Source organism: Cydia pomonella, chromosome 20, assembly GCF_033807575.1.
Source record: "Cydia pomonella isolate Wapato2018A chromosome 20, ilCydPomo1, whole genome shotgun sequence".
NCBI classification, from domain to species: domain Eukaryota; kingdom Metazoa; phylum Arthropoda; class Insecta; order Lepidoptera; family Tortricidae; genus Cydia; species Cydia pomonella.
This window is the reverse complement of record NC_084722.1, coordinates 9,510,214-9,533,486: the sequence shown is the minus strand read 5'-3', so window position 1 is coordinate 9,533,486 and position 23,273 is coordinate 9,510,214. Positions and strand designations below refer to the sequence as shown.

Below are 23,273 nucleotides of genomic sequence, written 5' to 3'. Positions count from 1 at the left end.
ACACTTTGCGCAAATGCGCTTATATTGTATAGATTAGGAAACTCTTATCTATCCAGCAAATTTTATGTAATCTGACGAAAAAAACAACATTTTTTATTAATGAGTATCGCTCTATAAGTTAAACCCTATGATGTATGATACTATACAAATATAGAACTCCGGAAGACAAAGAAAACTGAAATATTCAATATTTATCTGATTAGGTATTTAATTTACGGTATAACTATGAAGCTAACATGTGAAGTAATTAAATTAGGAAAACGATTAAATCAAAAACAATCGAAGGTGATCGAAAGAAACGTCAACATACAAAAGGGCCATAAATGCCATAATGCAACTGGCATAGTACAACAAGTTTGACTGGTTTCCTCATCTGGCCAAGGACGACAATTATATAGCTTGTATTAAAATAACTAATAACAACCCGATTCGAACTTAAAGATAATTTAAATATTAGGTCTAGGTGCGACATAGATCGGATATGTCAATGTCAAAAGTGACATATTTGTTTGAAGAAACGTCACTTTTGTCATTGGCATATCCGATCCATTCTAGACTTAATATTATTTGACGTATCTTGAAGTTCGAATCGGGCCGTAAGATGCAATCGCATCTCATTTACAGAACCACACCTCGATAGTCACTTATGAAAGAGCCCTTGAAGCCTACTCGCAGAACACGTTTATGAATTTTAATAATCCGACCAAACACTGACTTTTCAGTAACAATGAAACGTTTTTGGTGGCATTGTCACACATTGTTCTGCCAAGGCCGGATTTTTTGTTTTAAATTATTTATCACTAAACACTTAATGGTGTTTACATAATTATATTCCGCCAAACTGAAGACAGTTTGTTGGCGGATTAAGCGCTCTTTAACATGGTGTGTTCTACCCATTTATTACTTAATATATACGTATAACTTATACACTACTTATCCAGAGCGGTAGGTATACTAAAGTTATGCCATACAATCAATATGCTGTTCCTATTACTACTCACTACTATTATCATACAAATCTAAAAGTTTAGCTTGCAGTCTTTTCTTATATATTTGCTTACTACTACACTTTTCTACGGTTGGGCTTAAGTGGTTAAGTATTTTAGGGATTATATGTTTACGCGTTTTTTGGCCATAGTAGTTGTTCGCATTATATTCTCCGTATGTTTTTTGCGTGCTTGCTCTGAGGTTACATAACGGTAGTCTCCGCGTTTTGAATTTATCCTGACCGTAATCATCCATACAGATTAAATACTTAATCTTCTCATGTACTGGTAAATTTTTTAATATGTTGTATAATCGCTTATAGTTACTACATTTGTTTTTAGTTTTTTCATCTACTGATATTCTTTTTTATTATTCTAATCTGGAAATTACAAATTTTATCAAGTAAAGTAACTCTTTAAATGTACGTCCATATGCAATTAATCCACAACTAATTACAGACTCAGCTAGCGAGTGATACAGAAGTGTGCATTAATTTTCTACTTATTATGTTTTTTAAACTATTAATTTTGCCAAAATTTAACGTAGCTTATTACATACTATTTCAATATGGATCCCCCAATTAAATTTCGTGTCAATAGTTAAGCCTAAATAAGGTCCTGAATTAGCTTAGACCATTACTGCCAAAAAACTTCTAACATCAGTAACCTTACCACGACTGGCTTAGGAGTGTCAATCTAACATATTTGCTAACATCTGCGTAACTTACGTTCTCACTAATATGCGCACTAATATGCGAGTATGTACGAGCGAGATGTATAGAAAATAAGTTATGCACACGCTAGCGAATATATCAATGTCAAACTGGTGGTGGCCAAAGAGTTACTAAGTACGCGTTTTACTCGAGTTTGTAAAGCTATCAATATAATTTATTGATACATTATGTTTCCTTAGGCATATTTTGTATTCACACGTCGCAATTATTGCAGACATAGTTGGGGAAATCTCCAAGACCATTAGGGCCACGCTAATTCCTACCATTAAGTAATAGTTGCCAACTAAGTATTCAATAAACGCAATGTTATTGTGACGCTGACGTAAATATTGGTATAATTGGCAGTGCATTGGCATCATTTCAAGAATTTAGACAAACTACAGTATGGGGTTCTTAAAAAAACGAGTGTACAGATCGTCGGTAATAGCTTACTATTACGCGGGCCGTATGCTCGTTTGCCACTAAAGGGATATAAAACACATGTTTATAAATGACACTCACCTATCTGAATGCAAAAATTGTCGTCTAAGTCGTATTGTCTGTAAGTTAAAGGACCGAGTAATAATTATATGAAGTTAGAACACTTAAAACAGATCCAAATGCTAAAAAATATATGTGTTTTTCTTATTACTTTTACATACCAATAACGTTTTTGCAAACACGCATCACATCTTTACTTACTAATGCTCGTCAAACTAGTTGCAGAGATGGTAAGTCACGTACCTGCAACAGACAATGTTATTACATAAGTGGACGTATATGACCATTTACCCTTACCGTTTCGTTGCATTCGTGATCCGTGACAAGGCAAGCCACTTTGAATCTCTTGGGACAGACATAATTAACATGAAGCATTGTAAGGAAAATTGGAAAAAGAGAAATTCAATCACAAAAATACCAAAGAACTATTCAAAAACAGTAAAAACAGGTATCAGAAACAGTTTTAAACTGATTTTAATTTAATATAAAACTATATTTCATGCAAAATAACTAAAAATGTATATCTAAAATAGACACTGAAGGTGGCCGCCAAAATACTATATGAATGTACTAGAGCTAGCACAAGGATAACAGTTCGAAAGTAACTTGGTCCTTCGACGTCTAAAATCGTCGGCGCATGACACGCCTCGCCGCACGTACACACACCGCTTATAATAATTATGTTGAAAGACCCTTTCTATGGATTGTGCTCCTAAATTCTAACGGAAAGTTGTGCCTAGTTGATAGCGACCCGCCTATTTACAAAGGTGGACTAAGGTTTAAGGTCCCGTTTAGGGCTAGGGCAAACATATATTTACTGTGATGGGCATAAATTTTCGGTATATTAACGACATACTCGCTTCAGTCAAGTAGAACGAACTAGATACTACCTATTTTAAATTTAAATTTAGATAGAGTTCAACAGGATAGGCGTTGGATTAGCGCGGCAAAGATGAAAAAATATATACGTATCTTTCATATTTTTCAATTTACATCCAGTACAATGTATGAGTAACTAATTTTCGTCGAGTAGGTCGGAGTATTTTAGATAATGACTCGGGACGAGTGAAGAATGACATTTCCGCACGTGTATAATCGAACGATGTTTTTAATACAGTTTTGAAAAAATAAGAGAAACAAGTAATTTTAGATAGAAGAAAGAAGAAGAATATCTACATCGTTTTCCGGCAAAATTTCGCAAAATTCATGTCAAACAAAATTACATAACCATGTAATATGTATATTTAAATTAATGTCATAGAGTACATAGTTTGAATTTCCGGCTGTAAGGTCAGCATTGAGCAATAGACGATCTAGTACTAGTAGGAATAACATTTAAATATTTCTCAATAATTATGCATTTACGAATAGAATGAAGCAATCAACTCAAACGGTAAGATATACCGAATACTATGTATACAAATTTTGATAACCAGGCAGATTTGGAGTGTAGAGCGGACAAAACTTCCGCTTTCCGAATATCTTTAGAGGATAGTGGACGGCTGTTTATCCATATAAATGTAGTCCCCATTTTCCTTTCTGGATATTGACATTTGTATCGCGAAGCGGTTGTTCACTTTCCCCTTTATGGCTAACGCCAATTAAGACTTGCACAAAAAGTATCCATTAAAAAAACAAAACGATTGTGTATAACATGAAAAAGGCAATAGACATTTTCACCACCTTCGACCTCTGTCAATTCGTGTATTTTAGTCCTCAGTGGATTATGAAATGGTTACATCAAGGAACACGAATATTCGCGTCACCAAAACCGACCTTGAAACGTCACCCATCGCATAAGTTACAAAATGTTAAGGGCCCATTAACATTGACCGTGTGGTGTTGCAACCATCAACTCCTGCGCACGCCGCGCCAGTGTCGGCTGCGCCGCGCACAACACATCGCGTATAGTGCCTAGTGTGTAGTGACTGTGTTATTGGATTGTGTGTGATAAAGGTAGGCTCTCAATTATAATTTACTAATTATTGTTTTAGTAAGGGAATACTAATCTCTTTCCTTTACATTTTATAATTGTTTGGGCAGTCAACGTGATTCAAACGTCTATAATATTCAACAAAAAATAAGAAAATATATACTTGTGTAAATAATGATAATTGCATTACCAGTATTTTATATAAAGTTATTCTAGACAGCATGTTCTACTGCTGTTCACATAAAATGATAGGAAATTAATATATATTTTAGAATTTGATCGGCGCGTTGTGATAAGCTTTATTTATTTTTACGTGCTATCAATTTTCTTATCAAATAAGCTTTATTTTTCAAGCTTTCATTTCATATCAAAAGATATAATATATCATAAGGTTTTTTTTGAGTTTACAGTATTTTTCTGACGCTTCTCGCTTGCCAGACTCTAGTCATATATTTACGCGTGTTATTGTTGTTATTTATGCTAAATTTGGCAAAAATAAAGGCGTATTTTCTAAGCAATATTTGTCGAGTTCTATCTAGGTTAGAACTAAGCGCACGGTAAAAGGTATTGGCTGTACACTAGATGCAGCTATATCCTCTTGGCATTTAGCCTTCGAAGTCCTCTCTTAAAGCGTTATTTCAAGATTTAACCGGCTAACGAAACTACGAAACATCTGATCATAGATGCACTTTATACACTTTTAACACTTTACACCATTAACCGCAAAAAACCTAAGAGGTCAAAAGAACAAGGTCCAATTTCTCAATCAATAACAATTCATTGTATGATGTCCATGCTCATTTCATGTTTCTTCAAAAGGTAAAATATAATAGTTGGATTTCAGTAGCGATGCAGACCTATGCAATGCATACCTTCTGTTACCATTGCGATTGTGTTATAGACTAGGTCTCTAGCACTTCAGACTTTTTACAAACAAATATTTCATAGTGTACGATTATGCCTTAAGGCATATAAGATGAAATCAATTAAAACTAGATGCACTATGAGCTGTAGAAATCGTGAACTCCCATGGCTCCGCAACTTTGAAAAATTCGAAAAACCGAATTGACAAAAAAACTATATAATTAACAGTTTTGAATGATTCACGGTTAGTTTCACTAACAGACTTATTCATTTACCCGTGAACTAGATGCATGTAACTGCGTCAAAATATCGGGAGCTCGAAAACCAAAACAAAAGGTAATCACGGTCCATATCCCGGTCAATATAATTCCAGTGAAACTATATGATTATCGAAACTGCTCATCAAATTTCACGACAATCGGTTGAGAAATGCGAATAGAGAACAATATCCATATAAACGATGCTTAAGCATTTTTCCCAAGCTTAAATGAGACTTTCGCTCTCGATCGATCAATAACTAAGACTCGTTATCATGTCAGGAACATGCTCGTCCGATTGATTTCAGATTTCTGAAATGTACCTAATTAGATAACAAAATCGTTTTAACTCTTAGTCAGATCATAATGGTGCTCCCAAATTGGCTGGTATAAAATGTTATTTAACATTGTGTGACAGGGACAGCATAATAAAACACTATCAATACTATCATGCTGTCCCTATCACACGATGTTGCATAACATTTTGTAAAAGTCAATGTTCCACTTGTTCCAGCACCATAACTGGAAAGCTGGTAATCCTGGAGTGTATAGAATAATTCACTAGGTACTATCATGTCTAGGCAAGCTAATGCAACACAGGCCACGTTTACGAGGTAACAATATAAAGCGGTTTCCAATAATAGTAATAATATATCGTTAGCTTTGCTGTGGTTTTGATCGAGGGTCGATTATCCAGTTGCTGTTAATAATGGTTGTTGAATCTATTGCGTAGATCACTAGCAGATGAAGACTTCTAGGCTTTCAAACTGGAGGTTGTAGGTTCGATGTTTCGAATACTCTACATTCTCGTACCATTTAATGAGATTAGGTAGAAGAGCGAAACTCTTTCTTTTTAGGATGCCGTGCCGGGAAACCGCTTAGATGAAGAATATGAATAAGTGTTTCGGTGCAAAGTTTCTAAGTTTTAGAAAGATATACTTTTATAAGGGCTCAGTATTTTGGGTGAAGTATCATCAACTACAATCTACAAAATGACAAGGCCTTTAGATCGTCACGCCACTGTCACAAGTTGAAAGTAAAAACTTTTTCAACATACACTAACATCAGATTGATATTTGAATCATGTTATTTTGTTATCGTGCATTTCGCTCGTACTTGTCCGTACATGTATTGGCGCGGGCAAGACGCACGACAACTAAATAACATTTGAATTGAATTGATATTTTAACAGGCCAATTCGAATGTACACTGCTATCAGAATCAGAATGATGTCAGTGTACGTACATTCGAATGGGCTTGTTCGGATCTCCCCACATACGAGTATATCGAAGCTGAATTGGCAAAAGCCGATAGAAAAAAGCTTTATGTCTACGCAATAAGAGCAAAAAAGACGTCGACGCGTCGGCAGGCGTCGCCGGCTCACCAAACGACGTCTTTTTCGCTTTATCATAATTTAAAAAGACCCTTAATCATAATTAAAACATTATCAGAATTCTAAGCATTGACCGGAGGTTCATGTATACAGTTTTTTTTCTCTGATTAAACAACTTGGACTTTGGCGAGTAACTCAAACTATGTACGAGCAAGTAGTTATCTTATTTATTGCTCAATAATAATAATGCTTATAGATACTTTGCTGCAGTACATTTAACGGGCGAATTCTATTTATTATGTTCACAAATTTGGCAAAAAACTTTTGCTCCGATATTAATACGGTGTATGCTGCTGAAGAGAATACTAAGCAAGGTAATGTAACAAGCATAATATTACATATTTTTGAAAAAACTATTTGTTAAACGAAACCTCTTCTTTCAAAATTAGTTAAAAATGTAGCTTATGACACCCGCATTATAAAAACGAAACGATTCACCCCTCATTCACCAAAAATAGTTATTTGTGCAACAAGAGAGGAAAGTTAGTTTTTCTTGCGAGTGTTGATTTTGAGTCCCGAGTAAGCGAAAGACTCAAAAACAAGAGATGTAAAATAACTTTGCTCTCGTGTGACACATACAACTTTTCACCTCAGTAGTAAGAACATATTAAAGGTTAAAAAAATTCAACATCAAGTAAAGTTTTTATTCCTGTATTCATGGCCTACACTAAATTAAAAAGCTACTTTGTCTTACTCCCTGGAGTGAGGAAAGTCGTACTTTCGTCACTCCCTGAAGTGGGGAAAGTCGCACTTTCTACACTCCCTGGAGTGACGAAAATAGGCTTGTTCGAGCTGCTGAAGTGAAAAAGCTTCGACTCTACCATTCAACATATGACCCAAACATTCTTGACAAACATACATAAGAGTACTAAAATCATAAGTAAAAATCATAACCCTTCCCGAAGTCGTGTTAAATAATCAAGTTAATGCAATATAATATATTCTTTCTTAACAGCAAAATTTGATAGGTCTTTCTTTTGAGTATAAATACTGAACAAAGCCAAGATATTGCAAAGAGAGCATCTCTTAAATCTTTTAATTCTGATGGTAGCTAATATGGTAGGTGTACAGTCGAGGTCAAAGATATGTTTAAAATTTTCGCCTTATTACAAAGTAGTAAGGTGAAAAAGTGTAAATACCTTTTCACCACACCAACTGATTGGCCCTCTTGATTGTTCAAAAACTAATGAGAAAGTTGCATTTTATCAACATGGGGCAAAGTAATCAGGTGGAAATTTTGAGTTGTTTCCACATGTTAGCTGGTAATAATGAGTTTTAAATGATGATTATGAATGATAAATTATTTATTACGTTCATTTGGATTTGATTTGGTTTGATTTTTTTGGTATTTCATAGTTAGCATTTTCCTCGCGTTGGTGTGGTGAAAAATTTTGTGTTTCACTCGGAGGCAAAGTTAGTTTAACCCTTGTACTTTGAAACCCTCGCAACGCTTAAGATTCCACTTTTCGAGACCTTGTTTTTTATGAAACTAACTACCCTTTGGTTGTGTGGTCATATTAAATATACATGCTGTATAAAGGAGCCATTTTAATTAAAGTTAAAATCGTAAGATCGCCAAAAAGTCAAAAGGTCGTAAAGGCAAAATCTTTTTCGAGAACCATCGGTTGTCGTACTGGTTGTCCTACTTACTAAGACCTTCAATGAGGGTGATCAGTATTCGAACACAAACACTCTCATACAGGTTTCCGAGTAACATTGATAATGGCCTAAATTTTACATTTGACTAATAGATTTGCCAAGGGCGAAAACGGAAAGGTTACATAGTTTATATATAGAAAACAACTTTAAAAAGTCTAAATTCTTCAAATAAACAAATCAGTCTTTGGTTGTCAGTTTGTAATCTGTCCGTCTACGCTAAATCGCACGCCAAGTTTTACGTCAAGTATAGCGGTGCCATTATTGTCACTGCCAAGACTACGAGTAGCAAGAGAGCCAAGTCGGTTCAAACTTACTTAGCATAGACACACTACACAGTGAGCACTACAGGTCTATAGTATAGTTATAGGTCAAAAACAACAAATGGTTCAGTCAATTATTAGCGGACATAGTTGGATGGACTTGTTAGTAACACAGTAACATAACAATATTTTTGGCAACACACTACAATTTGTTCTTACGACGGAACTGTTCTCTCTTAAAGTTAGATTGACAATGAAGACATTGAATCTAAAAATTGTGGGTATTTATTGCATTTTAAAGACATTGAATAACTTGAACATTATGGACATCTTGTATTAAGATCCGTATACTAATGCAACACGGATTCTAGCTTATAATTCAACAGTAAGTTATAACTTATTAGTCAACCATTAGTTTTGCAATAGCCACATGAAATTCGTCATTGGCAAAGCATCTGTATCAAAACCTGATTGCAGACTTGCCTAGCTGGATAGTAACTACTATGAATGAGAATGCCGACTTATGCCTTTTAAATAGGGTTATTATTGTACATTAAGATTGTTTAAAACCAAAATCGATAATAATATCGATAATAGCAAAAACAGGTTTGTTTTTAAATAAAATTCGTCCCCAACTTTCTTGTTTTTAATTTGACACTATGTCATTTTGAAGTAAAAGCAAGCCAAATCAGCTGCGGCTTGCCTTATCTGTGGGTCAAATGCGAGCTGTATGTTTTATCGTATGAATATTTGTTAGGTTAAGTTCGCCTATTGTACAGTGTGTTTTCTTATGTGCAATAAAGATTAAATAAATAAAATATTTGAGCCACTCTTTACTTTACCTAATTTGATGCATTTTTTGACAGAAACTGGTAAGGTCAGTTTTCGTCTAGGTACCTTTTATACTACGTCGGTGGCAGACAAGCATACGGCCCGCCTAATGATAAGCAGTCATCGTAGCCTATGTACGCTTGCAACTCCAGAAAAGTAACATGCGCGTTGCCGGCCCTAACACTCTGCACACTCGTTGAGCTCTGGCAACCTTATTCACCGTCAGGAACACAACAGTATGAGTAGGGTTTAGTGTTATTTGGCTGCGGTTTTCTGTAAGGTGGAGGTACTTCCCCAGTCTACCTACCTACCTGCCTTCTTTACTGAACTTTAGAACATTACGGTTTTTCGGTACACTATCACACCTACATATCTTAGATTCCTATAATATTTATTCTTCTATCTGTTTATCTAATATGTTTTCTCGAACTGCGTCAATAACCCCGTCTCCTGCATTTCATAAGTATCAACAAAATGGTCGTTTCCGGTTCTTAACAAAGACAAACTCATTTTTCCGGCACGCAGCGGCCTTGTAAGTACATAACATGACGAACACATAAAATGCGTGAACACTTTGACACCGATGTTTTGCACTTTTGCTTCAATTTTGTACTTATGTGATGTGATGACAACTAGATAAGCGTCGTAAATGTCGTAATAATACACCTTGAACCTCCTATACTGAAGTAGGTACTTCATAATTAATAATTAGGTATCTTAGATGTTTAAACTTTGACGTTGTGACATTTTTTAGATGTAAAATAAGTTTTTTCAAATAATAGGTACCGTACTAAGAGATTTGAACGAACAGCACTTAGTGTTGCTATAATATCAAAACTTTTAAGCGCTCCATAGTAATGTATGGACCAAAGAAGTAATGGCAAGCCGATTTATTTAGGAATATTACAATGGTCTATAAAGATTGCGAGATTGCGACGAGAATATCTAATTGGTAAAATAACAATAGTTCACCAAAAGCTACTAAATAAAATGAAAAACTAAAGTTACGAGTATTAACCCATAATAAGAACTTATTGTTCAAAATAATCAATCGAACAAAGGACAATCACCATTCTATCCAAACGCAAGCCTCTCAATCTTGACGCAAACATTTGTGAAAACCTATTATTCATTATTTACTCAACTATTGTGTCGATAAAAATGAACAATGTTCAGCCAAAGCATGTAATCTAGCAAATTCAGATTTCCCAGAAAATGAATAGACATTATTGAGGTATTGCAAAAGACATTATTAACATACTAGTACTAAGTTCGTTTAGGTATCATACATTTTATTTGTATCTATACTTTTTTTGCAGTGCTAGTAAGATACTATTTTATGCCGATATTAGATATCGTATTAGGCGATTTCGAATTCCATTGTGGAACTCGGCGACACTTAAAACGGTGAAATTTGGATGTATCAAAAAAGTAGCCGAAAAAACCTCGCGTGATTTGTGCACAAGCCCTAACTAGCAATTTACTTCATAAAATGTGTGACGTTCGCCGCCGCATTACTGTCAGAACTGTTACCATTCGAACAATCAATCCGTAACTCGTTTTATTTAGGCACTTGACAATGTTAGTGTGCCCGCTTCATGGCGGCAGCAGTAATGCTGCTACAGTAATGCAGTTGCTATACAAATGTCACCTTAATAGTCACAACGGTGGCTTATACCAGTACACTTTCGTGTCTTTCGGGTCTTCTTCAAATGCCGTACAATTTAATCTAAGAGTCTAAAGTTACTTCGCCATGGCCGCATTCAATATTGTGTGCTTTTGACACAGGGCGAATTGAAAGATGAAACATACGATTTCTCTGTCTCCATTTACAAGTTGTAAATGGAGACAGAGAAATCGTACCTTTAGTGCGTCTATCGTTCAACATGTCAAGAATATAAGCCAGCCATCAGCGAGCAATGCGATTGGTGACGCAACAGAACCTTATTCCCATACGCTCGATGTAGATAATGGGGATACTGCTGATAGCGTCTATAATCAGCTTCAATTATGATTTAGCAAAGTTTTACGACTTGTACGCTCTTAAACATGAGAGCTGAGATGTCATAAGTCATGTGTCATGATAATTGTATAAACAGGTGTATTGAGTTCGCTTGCAGGAGGTGTTATACTAAGAATTGCTCATGGGCTCAATCAATTTTGCCATCGACAACTCTCGAAGTGCGTGTCTGTCACTGTAGACTCTACAGTGTAGAGCCTCTTCTGTATGTGCCCCTTCTAACCAGTCGTCGTCGAATTTTCATTTTTTATAGAATTTTGGTCACCCGTCAGCTGTAACCAAAAACTGACGCAGTACACAAAAATTGGACAGTTAAATAAGACTGACCGAAGCAGTAATTAGAAATAATTATTGCAGGTACTGTAATGAATGGCTAATTATTTGTTTCCGCTTAAATAATGCTTCTCTAGCGTTTCGTACATGTTGAGTCATAATTATGTACTTGCATTCGTTTGTTTTAGGTAATTACATTGTAGTCGTCAATGAAGCCTATAAAATACTTCTACTCGTAATTAGCTCTAATTTTCATTTTAACCTGGCAGAAATAATTAGCACTTTCAATTGCCGACGAGAAATGTTGCACCAGGTATAATCAAAACAAGGATTACACCAAGTTACATAATCTCGGGAAATATGTAAGTAAGTACTACTTTGCAAATTAACTACAAATACTAACAAAAAAAAAACTCGTACTAAAAAGTTTTTTTACGTTTAAAAGTATCCCATTTAAGTAAAAAAATAATAATTATAAAGCCGCTTTGGATATATGGCGTAACGAAATAAACATAAATATACATATAAGCACATGCGAAAAACATTACCCTCCATACTTCACCAGTCGGTTATAAATTATAAGTATCATGGCCAAGTCGAAGAACGTTCCAAACATTAGATGTTTTAATTACCTTACTATGATACGTTTCCTTGATTACATAACTTAGTGATTTGGTTATATACCTACATATAGTATGTAGTATGTGTGTATGTGTTTAATAGTGTCCTTATTTAGCTCCTTGCACTACCTGTTGACTTTAGTATAAGTTCTATATTTCGTGCTACCTAAAGGTTAGAGAAGACATCGCTTTTTAGCGATGAGATCCCATGTTGTTATTGTTACCTGGTTCTATTTTCTTTTATAATTTATTTGTAGTTTAAATGTAAGAATATTTACTTACTCAAGTTATTAGTATACCAAGTCTGCCCTCTGCGTTACCACGGTCCTACTTATATTGTATATACATCCTATCGTTCCTATTTGATGCCCCTGCACCTTACTTAGCTTAAAAATGATAATATTTCAGGCTGAAATATTAAAAAAAGTTAATATAAAAGTTCCTTATTTAATAATAACTTAATATATATACATAATGGATATATACAGAGGATTACTATAACTAGCTTAAATCTAAAATAGGCCCTTGAGGCATTGTACCAAGGATGCTGGCAGAATTTCCTCGTTGTTACGCAATACTGATATGTTGTGCGAGGAAGCCGCCAGTTCTTCGGTCACCAGTTACGTCAACCAGACAAAAGTTTAGTTAAGTTTTAAGCCCAAAATTCAATTATAGTTGTTTTTTAAGCTGACGTATAGGACTATGAGCATCTCATATAGTCCTAAACGGTCTGCTTAAATTTTTTCAACTATACCTTCAATTAGAAAATCGCTGCGCATTTTTTTTGGCAACCGCCTGAGATAAGCCGTTGACCTTTTAAGTTATGGTTGACAATGAGTCCTTACAAGTACCTACTATTAACAAAACAAAGATGACACAAGAGCCAAGTGTCAGTTTCGTTGCCCCGCCAGGCTTGAGCCGGCAACCTCAAACCATACAACACGTCCTGAGGTACACATTATCACGCGATAATAGCCTTTATTACTACGAGATAATGATCTCATCCCATATGCACGACAAGAGTTACGTTACCGCATTATGTAATAACATAAACAGACAAGTAACTTATAAAGACTAGTAATCTCCATTATAAAATGACGCTCCTCATAATTTTTGTACCTAGTGTCAAACTACTGGAGAGGGGGGCACGAAATTTAATTATCTGCCTCTCTATCACTTAAAATAAATATGTAAGAGCGTTAGAGAGGCAGATTACAAAACTTAAATTTATTCGTAATTTGTTCGTGTTTAAGCTCTACAGCTCCACACAATTTTTTTTTCCTATGGGGCAAGTCGTACACGGAGGCCATATGACAAGAGTTACTTTACCGCATTATGTAATAACAAATACAAAGGGTAAAAAAGTATCGCACGTAAAAAATATACTACTTTTCCTAATCAGTACCCCTAGTGTAAATAAATTCGATTTCGAAACGTGACGTACGCGTTTACGTTTAGTCTCTTTTTGTATTGGATTTAGAAAGAGCGCGCCAAGCGGGACGTTTTGGAAACTCAAAATCCTATACAAAATGAGACTTAACGCAAACGCGTTCGTCACGTTATGATGTCGATCAAAGTTACACTAGGGGTACTGAACACGATACCGAATATGCCCTTAAACGTATCTCCACTATTTTTGTTACACCTTTTTAATTCAGAATCGTTTGAAGTGAATACATCGTGTCATAAAAGAACAACAAATACAACGGTTATCTTTGTTCTTCGGTGTAAAGGTAATCTGGTTTATAACTGAAAAAACATTGATCCTAATAGATTACTCGTACTCTTAGTACTGTAACGTGACTTCATCCTACAAGACGATTTCAGAACACGACTTCGCAAGTTCGTATGGAGTTTCACAGTCCTTGTGATTAACTTGTCTCAGGTAATAGTTGCACAAACCCCACGGACGACAACAAATACATATGTGTAGCATCCTTAACGAAATGCTGTAACACTAACACTAGGTAGTTGGGAATGCAACACGCGTTTTAGTAGAGAAGTGGACGAAGGTTAATGGGGCAAGCCGGAGTTATGTCATTCTTAACTAACTGCAATCAAGTGAGTCAAAGTCTATTTCTAACTTAACCCTCATGTTCGCATTAAGGAATTTTTCATCACACTTTCTCGAAAAAGATCTTAATTCATGCAGGTATACTGAAGGACAAAGGCATGTGTTCCCGTGGGAGTTATAGCTTTTTTTTTTATTGTGTCACTAATTCATACGAACCAAGTAGGTATAAATGAGTTTTACTTTTAAAATACTGACGTTCGTTTATGTTAAAAAATATTTAATTCGATTAATTTAATAGTCGTTTAAAATATTTTTACAGAATTGGGTACTTGACACATGTTAAATATTATAACAAAATTTAGTTAAATGGATCCATCATAAAAAGTGATTTAATTTTTTTTTTATTGAGATTATAAAAAAATACAAGTCTCAAAAGAATTTTTTTTTGTACATATTTTTAAAATAGAAAAGAAAATAAAATAAACTGTATGACAACTATACACATAATCGCAATATTTCAGGGTCAAAATGGCAATTTCCTTGACTTTCATACATTTAGGACAGACTTATATAATGTGACGTCACATCACATTATCATTTTGTTAGAGGCGTTTCAATCGTCGAGTGCGAGCGTCAGACAAACTCTCGTTTCTGACTTTTGTGTTGCTTAAATGCCATGAGTCCTATATAGACATTTGATTCTCAGGAAAATCAAGTTTGACAATCGTTTGACATTATTTACTTACATAAAACTGACTGGTAGAGAATGCCTTACGGCATTAAGTTCGCCTATTGTACAGTGTGTTTTCTTATGTGCAATAAAGATTAAATAAATAAATAAATAAAACTGTCAAATAGCCAATTTTAAATCGAGACTGAATGCCGGATAGATCTGTGTCTGCGATGCCTAAACTGTCAAAGGATGACAATATGGCGGACGAATGTTGGAAATGTCACCGTATTTAAGAATTATTTCGCTTAAAATTTAGTTTTTTCTTCAAAGTGTGATGAAAAACATTGTAACTCCTGGGGTAAGAATATTGTAAAGTCGAGTCTTTAATGCACACCAGCCTGCGGCTGTCGTGCATATAAAGACCTCGGTTGCAAAATTTCGCTTACCCCCCTCGTTGCACAATGTACTATAAAGATTTTTATATTTTTGTTTGTTCTCCCAACACAACATGAACAGTGGTAGATTGTGTTACAAGGGAGCAATATGACATATTTACGGCGAGAGTGTTAATTGAATCTTGAACGAAGCGAAGGTTCTTATAATTAAATCCCGAGCGTAGCGAGGGGTTTTAAAATAGATCCTGAGCATAGTGAGAGTTCACGAGCTAACGCCCAAGGTGGGTATAATTTTGCTACCATGTGTCACATACTGATATTCACATCACCTATGAGGAAATGGTCATGTTTCAAAATATTATTTAAGCTAAAAAAACATGTGCTAGAATAGAAAAGTGATTGATCCATCCTAGCAGGTATGAAAAATAACTTTTCCAAATAGGAGAAGAAATGAAAAAAACTGGCCCCTGTTTTTTTTTTGTGGTTTTGTAATAAGAATCGTTACTGCATTTAAGCAATAAGAAAGTAACACACATTAAAAGTAAGAACGTGCCATTGGGAAAAGACAACGTAGAACATTTAGAAATTTTCTAAAATCGAAACCGTTAGTTGTAACGAGAATCATTAGGGTAATGATTAAGTTCCGAGATTTATGTAAAAAAATCGGATTCGCTCTTATCGGGTATACATAATTGTCTGAAGGCTGCAGGTTACTATATTTTTTAATAAATAAGTTTGCCAATAAAATGCTACTAATGTTTAGGGGCTCATTGAGCAATAGGGTTATTAGTGATTACCTAATTAATCCACTAACTTTATACATTAGCGTTTGCGTGAAATCCGGTAGTTCTGATTTTTTGCAGGCTTGTTTATGATGTTGCCCCAATGAATAATCCAAGTTTGTGATCCCGAGCGCCGATCGCAACTTTTATAAAAATCTAGAAAACCGCAAAAATTTCCTATTTTTTCATTGATTTCGCGATTATACTCGTAACCCTAAAAGACTAGTTTTTGATAGTACCTTGTCAGAGCGTTTTTAAAGTCGACTAAATTTGCTATAATACGAGACTGATATACAACTTGCCCTAGTTGCAAAGAGCAGGAAAATTTAGTTTACTTTAAAAGCGCCCTTTAGGGTTATAATTTATAATCGCCCCAATGATTAAAAAACCGAAAGTTTCGCTGTTTTTTCATTTTTTTACAAAGTTGTGTTCGGCACTCGAAGGCACAAACTTGGATGAATAATCGGCAACATAATAAACACGTCTGCATAAAATCAGAACTACCGGATTTGACGCAAACGAACCGCATTACTAAAGTCGACTAAGTTACTGGATTCAATTGCTATCGTTCGCGTCTTGCGTTTGTTACGTGAGATAGACTTTGCAAAAGGCAAAATACGTATAGGTAGGTACGAGTACTAAATGCTTTTTCAATTTCGACACTTCCTAATTTAAAATATTTTTTTCACCTCGGAAACAAAAACAAGCGTAATTTGCTGCGAAAGAAAAGTTATAATAAAAAAGAAGTTTTACTTGCTACCACGTAGCGTATAGCTTATCATAATTATAATCTTATAACATATTGCGTTGTCTAATAAATATAGAAAACACAAAATACGTAAAATATGAAGAAATTACACACTAGGATGAAGAAACGAATACTTACGACTTAAGTATTAAAACAAGATATGCCTACTGGCCTACTGCAAGCCACATCTTTAGCGCTTTTAATGTTGCAAAATAACCAAGGTACCTTTTGATTTCTTAGCAGACTACAACACATGCTAAATAATTTAATACTTATTTCACGTATTTATTTTACAAAGGGGAAAAGTTATTGTTTAACTTACCTTGCTAATATTGATATCCGAGCAAGCGATAGCTACCAAAATTGAACCCTTGTGAAGCGTTGCGAGGGTTAAACAAACTGTGTTCCTGAGTGAAACACAAAAAAAATTACCACACCAACGCGAGGAAATTAATTAATTTATTAATTAACATTTAGTATAAATAAATACCTACTTCTATGATGTTAAACTGTTTTAAGTTTTTTTTTTACATCAAAACACCTGTTGAACAATTTTTATAATTTATCTTCCAGTATACTATGAAGTGAAGCGTCATGGGCATCCTAACGGTGGCCTCAACGGCCGCGACGTCCGCTCTCACCATCGGCGGCATCAGCAAGCTGACCTTCATTCCCGCCATGCTCGCCGCCATGGCGTACTTCAACTACGAGCTCCTGGACCCCGAGAGCCGGCCTTTCAACCAGAAGTACTTGAGAGAACAGTACGACTTTGTCATCGTCGGCGGCGGCTCCGCTGGGGCTGTGATGGCCAACAGGCTGTCTGAGATCGAGGGGTGGAATGTATTGTTGCTGGAGGCTGGGGGTCATGAGACTGATATAAGCGATGTGCCGTTACTGTCGTTGTATTTGCATAAGAGTAAATTGGATTGGAAGTATAGGTGAGTTTTATAAACGAGCTCTTTAATTCAATATATTAAAATTTTAAATCATTAATGATATAAATTGAATTCAAAATAATTTACATAACTTTTCAAAATATTAAAATAAGTTTTATACCTGAAAATTATCTTCAACAAGCTTTAAAAAAGCCTTGATATCGATGGACACATTTTTAGTTGCCACTTTAGCTTTTACAATGCCCCTATCATCTCAACAGGGTTTAAATCACAGTGATATGGCGGTAATCTTATCACTTTGTGTCCGTATGTAGAGAGAATCGTGTCTATTCATTATCATATATTGGTTCAGGTTTGTGACATCTCAAAATCTCCACCAATCTAGCTTTGGATGCTTTTTGTGGAAATGAAATTTTATTCGAACATAGCCTCTGCAATGACATGCTTTCTGTCGCCAGATGTTAGTGGTTTATTAATGCGAAAGGAATGGTATCGGGCATTATCCATAACTATACATGTGGGTTCACTTAGATTGGGAATTAATTTCTGCGTAACCCATTTCTAAAAAAATATTTTTATTCATCGAATCATGGTAAACTGCTGCCAAACAACTAACCAGTTCAAAACAACCGCACTATATTCAGTGGATACCATCACACATAGGCATCTCAGGATTCTGAGGGAATGAGATAGTGGACAATTTAGCCAAAGAAGCATCATTTGATGGAGTGCCTCTAACAGTTCAACCATACTTCACAGAGTAAGTGAAGACAAACTGTCATATATTATGGAAAGAGTATTTTGATCAAAGGACGGTGAAAAGGGGAATATGGTAGGTATAAAACCATTCAAGAGCCATGGAAAACCCCGTGGTTTGATAGGAGTGACCCATGTAGATCTCAACTTGTAACTGCTTTCAGACTTCGCTCCGGGCACATACCACTCAATAAATTTGCATTTTAATGAGAAAAGTCCAGTCACCGGAATGTTCAGAGTGCGGTAAATTAGAATATGTCTATCATATCATGATGGAGTGTGTTCGGAACGAGGACAGAAGGAATGATCTTTTGCTCCAAGGCATTAATATTAAGGAGTTGGACGGCTGTAACAGGATTTTAGCTTTCCCTCAATCAAGGGAAGCGAGAGCTCTGTTCAATATAGTGATGGTGGGCATCCGAAGACGAAAATAATGAACTGTTTAGCTTTTGTAATGTTTTAGTGTAAGAACACTTCTCGATGTGTACTATTGAGCGGCATCGTCTTTTAGACTAAGCTCGTAAAAAAACAAACAACCGCACTATAAAATGTCAATGCCGGTCATGTCAACAACCAACTTTAAAACATTCATTCAACAACTTTAAGTCCTTCGTCTTTTTTAAGCTGTATTTGATTGCATTCACCACAAATTTTTTCGCATCTTTGGAATTTGTTTTTTTTTGGCATTTTTGTAATAAAACCTTTTATATTTGAATATATTCGTAGATATTTTCTGTTTGTTTACATCGGTGACATTCGATGACATCCAACGTTCGTTGTCAAAAAGTACTTGTTGCCAGTAAAAGAAATTAGTACCATTGAAAATCCGCAAAATGGCGAAGGTCAAATAAACTGTCGTCAGGTTTTAGCACTCTCGTACTTACGCAGTTATGTAGACAGAAGAAAATACACAAACATCTACGGCTGCTGCTGGTGGCACAAAACAGTAATATATTCGTAAAAAGCTTTCATGATAAGACTAAATATTATCAATACTATAAGTAGTCTCGTTTTACTATTTAATTATGTAAATATATAGTAAAGAGTGGCTAGCTCAAGGCGGTGGGTGGCTTTGGACACAGCGCGGATAGTCCTTCGGTTCCCCACTCTGCGGCCTTGCCCCGTTGCTGGTGGCACCCTAGGTTAGGTTTTTTATAATGTGTTTATATGTATTTTGTATTGTTTTTTTTTTTATTTAGTTAAATTACACACTTTGTGGACATCCTTACACAAATTGACTAAGCCACACAGTAAGCTCAAAAAGGCTAAGCACAGAGGCTAAGACTAAGATAAAACAGTTTTTTTTTTCTAGTCTTCCCCTCCCTCATAGAATACCTGATTTCATTGTACCTAGAAAAAGAATATTGTATATCCTAATCCATACAAATTTATGGTAGTTTGAAGTCTTACTGAATCAGTACATCGTAATTTAATAGAACATTTCATGTTTTTCAGAACACAACCCCAGGATTCAGCATGTCAAGCCATGATCGACAAGCGCTGCTGCTGGACGAAGGGGAAGGTGCTCGGAGGGTCCTCTGTCCTCAACACCATGCTGTATATAAGAGGGAATCGACGGGACTTCGACCAGTGGGAGTCTTTCGGCAACCCGGGCTGGGGATACGATGACGTACTGCCGTATTTTAAGAAGTCTGAAGACCAAAGGAATCCTTACTTAGCGAGAGACACTAAGTATCATAGTACAGGTAAAGATCGTGTTTAAATACATACTTTTTTTGTTGATCAGCATTTTATACCTTCAAACTAATAAAACTACTGACCCAAGGTCATTAACGCTGCGATACTAATATGGAATCTAACTACTGTATTGACATTTCAACCTCTTAATTGAAAGGATCAACCCGTATGGAGCGATTCCTAGAGATAACAGATTATTATTATAATAATAAGTAGTAGGAATAAAATCTGGCGTGAACTGGCGTGTCCTGTTTTCGCAAATCATGTTGATTTATTCGAGTCACCTGACCTGAACTCGTGGCCCTCGTGCTGATAATTCCCATCTCCATCTTTCAATTCATCTTGCGTCAAACGCAGGCCATATTAAATGCTATGGCGACGCATGCAAGTAATGTTAATTGTTAACTAATGAGAACGCGCTATTGCATGAGCTTGGGGAGTTTAAGGCATGAGTTTGAGGAAGACGCAAGTTAAACATTAAAACGCGATGTTGTTGCATGTAACTTCATAGTTATATGTAATCAAAGACTTGTGCTTTCGATATTCATATTTATGTTCTTATTATAGTTTTAATATGTATGGCCTTTAATTCAATAAAAAATATAACTTCGATTTTTTGCGCTTTTCAGGTGGTTACCTCACTGTTCAAGATGCTCCTTATAATACTCCTCTCGGAGCTGCTTTTCTGCAAGCTGGTGAAGAGATGGGATACGACATCGTAGATGTGAATGGTGCGCAGCAGGTCGGCTACGCGTGGTATCAGTTCACCATGAGACGAGGAACCCGGTGTTCCACCGCTAAAGCCTTCCTTAGACCTGTCAGACTCAGACAGAATTTACACATTGCTCTCTTCTCTCACGCCACAAAAGTGCTAATCGACGAAGAAAGCAAGAGAGCATTCGGTGTTGAATTCATAAGGGACGGACAAAAACAAGTTGTATATGCCAAACGGGAAGTAATACTATCAGCCGGGGCTATTGGATCCCCACAACTTCTCATGCTTTCTGGCGTAGGTCCTGCGAAAAACCTGCAAGAAGTTGGCGTAGACCTTATCAAAGATTCTCCTGGAGTCGGGAAAAACTTGCAGGATCACATCGCAATTGGCGGCCTTGTTTTTAAAGTGGATTACCCTATAAGCTTAGTCATGAACAGGCTTGTAAATATAAATGCCGCTTTACGTTATGCCGTGACGGAGGATGGGCCGCTAACGTCAAGTGTTGGGTTAGAAGTAGTTGCTTTCATAAATACAAAATATGCTAATGGCACTGACGATTGGCCCGATATAGAATTCATGATGACGTCAGCTTCTACGCCTTCCGATGGAGGGACTCAAGTTAAAAAAGCCCACGGACTCACGGATGAATTTTACAATGAAGTATTTGGCGAAATCAATAATAAGGACGTTTTTGGTATATTTCCGATGATGCTTCGTCCAAAAAGCAGAGGTTACATTAAATTAAAATCCAGGAATCCCCTAGATTATCCCTTAATGTACCACAATTACTTAACGCATCCTGACGACGTTGGAGTTCTGCGGGAAGGAGTGAAAGCAGCCGTGGCGGTCGCCGAGACTAAAGCCATGAAGCGCTTCGGAGCCAGGTTCCACGACAAGCCTCTTCCAAACTGCAAGCACCTCCCGCTGTACACCGACGAGTACTGGGACTGCCTGATTCGGCAGTATACAATGACCATATACCATCTCTCCGGGACAGCGAAAATGGGACCATCAAGCGACCCAATGGCTGTCGTAGATCCTGAACTAAGAGTATATGGGATTAAAGGATTAAGAGTCATCGACGCTAGCATAATGCCTACTGTTACAAATGGAAATATTAACGCACCCACTATTATGATAGCAGAAAAAGGTGCGGATCTTATAAAGGCAAGCTGGAAGGCTGTATCGCACAAACGGGGACGGAGGTCCCTAAAGTGTACTAGATTAGAACAGTTAGGAATAATGAGTAGAAATAACAGCCCTCTCTGTAGAATAGAGAGATGACGATAAAATACCCTATAGGTAGGTGTTAATTTAGGCCATAATAATTTTAACGAATACCAAAAGTACATGAGAAAGTATTAGTAGGTTGGGCGACAATATTTCTAGTCTAGAAACTGATACTTAAATGTGAAAGAAGCCAAAATGAAAGCATAAAATTAACATTTAGTTAAGATATTCTATAAGTGTGTAAATAAATGTTTAGTTATATTATACCTGAAAGATTTCTTTCAAATAAGTCCCATATGTCATAATCTCAAGATGTCTCTTACCGTCATTGTCAAGTTCAAATCCGAATACCGAGCATAACAAACACAAACGAGCCTGACATTGACATTGATTCACATTAGCTTACTTACTCGACACGGAGTACGGAGATCATTAAATGTACAAGAGGTCATGCGAATTTAAAGATTCAAATGCGAAATCTTATAATGCAGGTGTCTTGTCTTGTTTTAAAGCATTTAAAAAAGTTTTTTCATAAAAAATCCTAAAGAATTAGTACATATTTATGCGCCATCCGAAAGTGTCACGTTAGACTTAGTGAAAGTAATTCTTAAACACACAACAGCGCCCTCTATTGAGAAAACACTAAACCGCGTTGCAAGAAGCCAATACTAAAGAACGCTGCTAGGAAACTGCAAGTGCCTATAGTGATGACAACAGTTCGAAAAAGATGGTGCTTAGTTGCTATAAGTTTGGAATGGTTAATTCTTATTTATTAACAAACCATTTCAACAGAGCATTAAATAGCAACAAACGCCTACACATTGGGACATAATTTAATATTTAGTTGCATTCGATTTTTTTCTACAGCGTGTATTTCTGATACGACCGCATAATCAAAGGGTAGGCTTTAATGAACACGCTTTCATAGGTTTCTTTATAAAAAATGGACGACTTTTATTTTTCCATATATAACAATTCAGCATTTTCAGCAAGCAATGTATCACTACCTTGTTTTCTCAAAAAGTTTTATTTAATGACGCGACGTCGTTACTGTCA

The 23,273-nt window shown here is 35.9% G+C and overlaps 2 protein-coding genes across 4 annotated transcripts in view; one reads left to right on the top strand and one right to left on the bottom strand.

Annotated features, from left to right (window-relative positions):
• Positions 1-23,273, bottom strand: part of LOC133529207 (flotillin-2) — a 405,995-nt gene that overhangs the window by 146,887 nt on the left and 235,835 nt on the right. The gene's annotated exons all lie outside the window — the stretch shown is intronic.
• On the top strand, positions 4,023-22,528 carry LOC133528913 (glucose dehydrogenase [FAD, quinone]). 2 transcript variants are annotated; one of them, XM_061866416.1, is made up of 4 exons: positions 4,023-4,156; positions 17,496-17,860; positions 20,030-20,280; positions 20,902-22,528. In XM_061866416.1, the coding sequence occupies exons 2-4, from the start codon at positions 17,517-17,519 to the stop codon at positions 22,269-22,271; spliced, it is 1,965 nt and encodes a 654-aa protein (XP_061722400.1). In that variant the 5' UTR covers positions 4,023-4,156; positions 17,496-17,516; the 3' UTR covers positions 22,272-22,528. The 2 variants fall into 2 exon arrangements, with proteins under 2 accessions (XP_061722400.1, XP_061722401.1); XM_061866417.1 differs by lacking the exon at positions 4,023-4,156 and adding an exon at positions 11,426-12,052.

What these genes read in the sequence shown, in the direction of transcription:
- LOC133528913 (XM_061866416.1), top strand. Translation starts at nt 17,517, where the DNA reads ATGGGCATCCTAACGGTGGCCTCAACGGCCGCGACGTCCGCTCTCACC. An exon ending in AAATTGGATTGGAAGTATAG is followed by an intron (nt 17,861 to 20,029) that starts GTGAGTTTTATA and finishes CATGTTTTTCAG; the next exon opens with AACACAACCCCAGGATTCAG. An exon ending in CACTAAGTATCATAGTACAG is followed by an intron (nt 20,281 to 20,901) that starts GTAAAGATCGTG and finishes TGCGCTTTTCAG; the next exon opens with GTGGTTACCTCACTGTTCAA.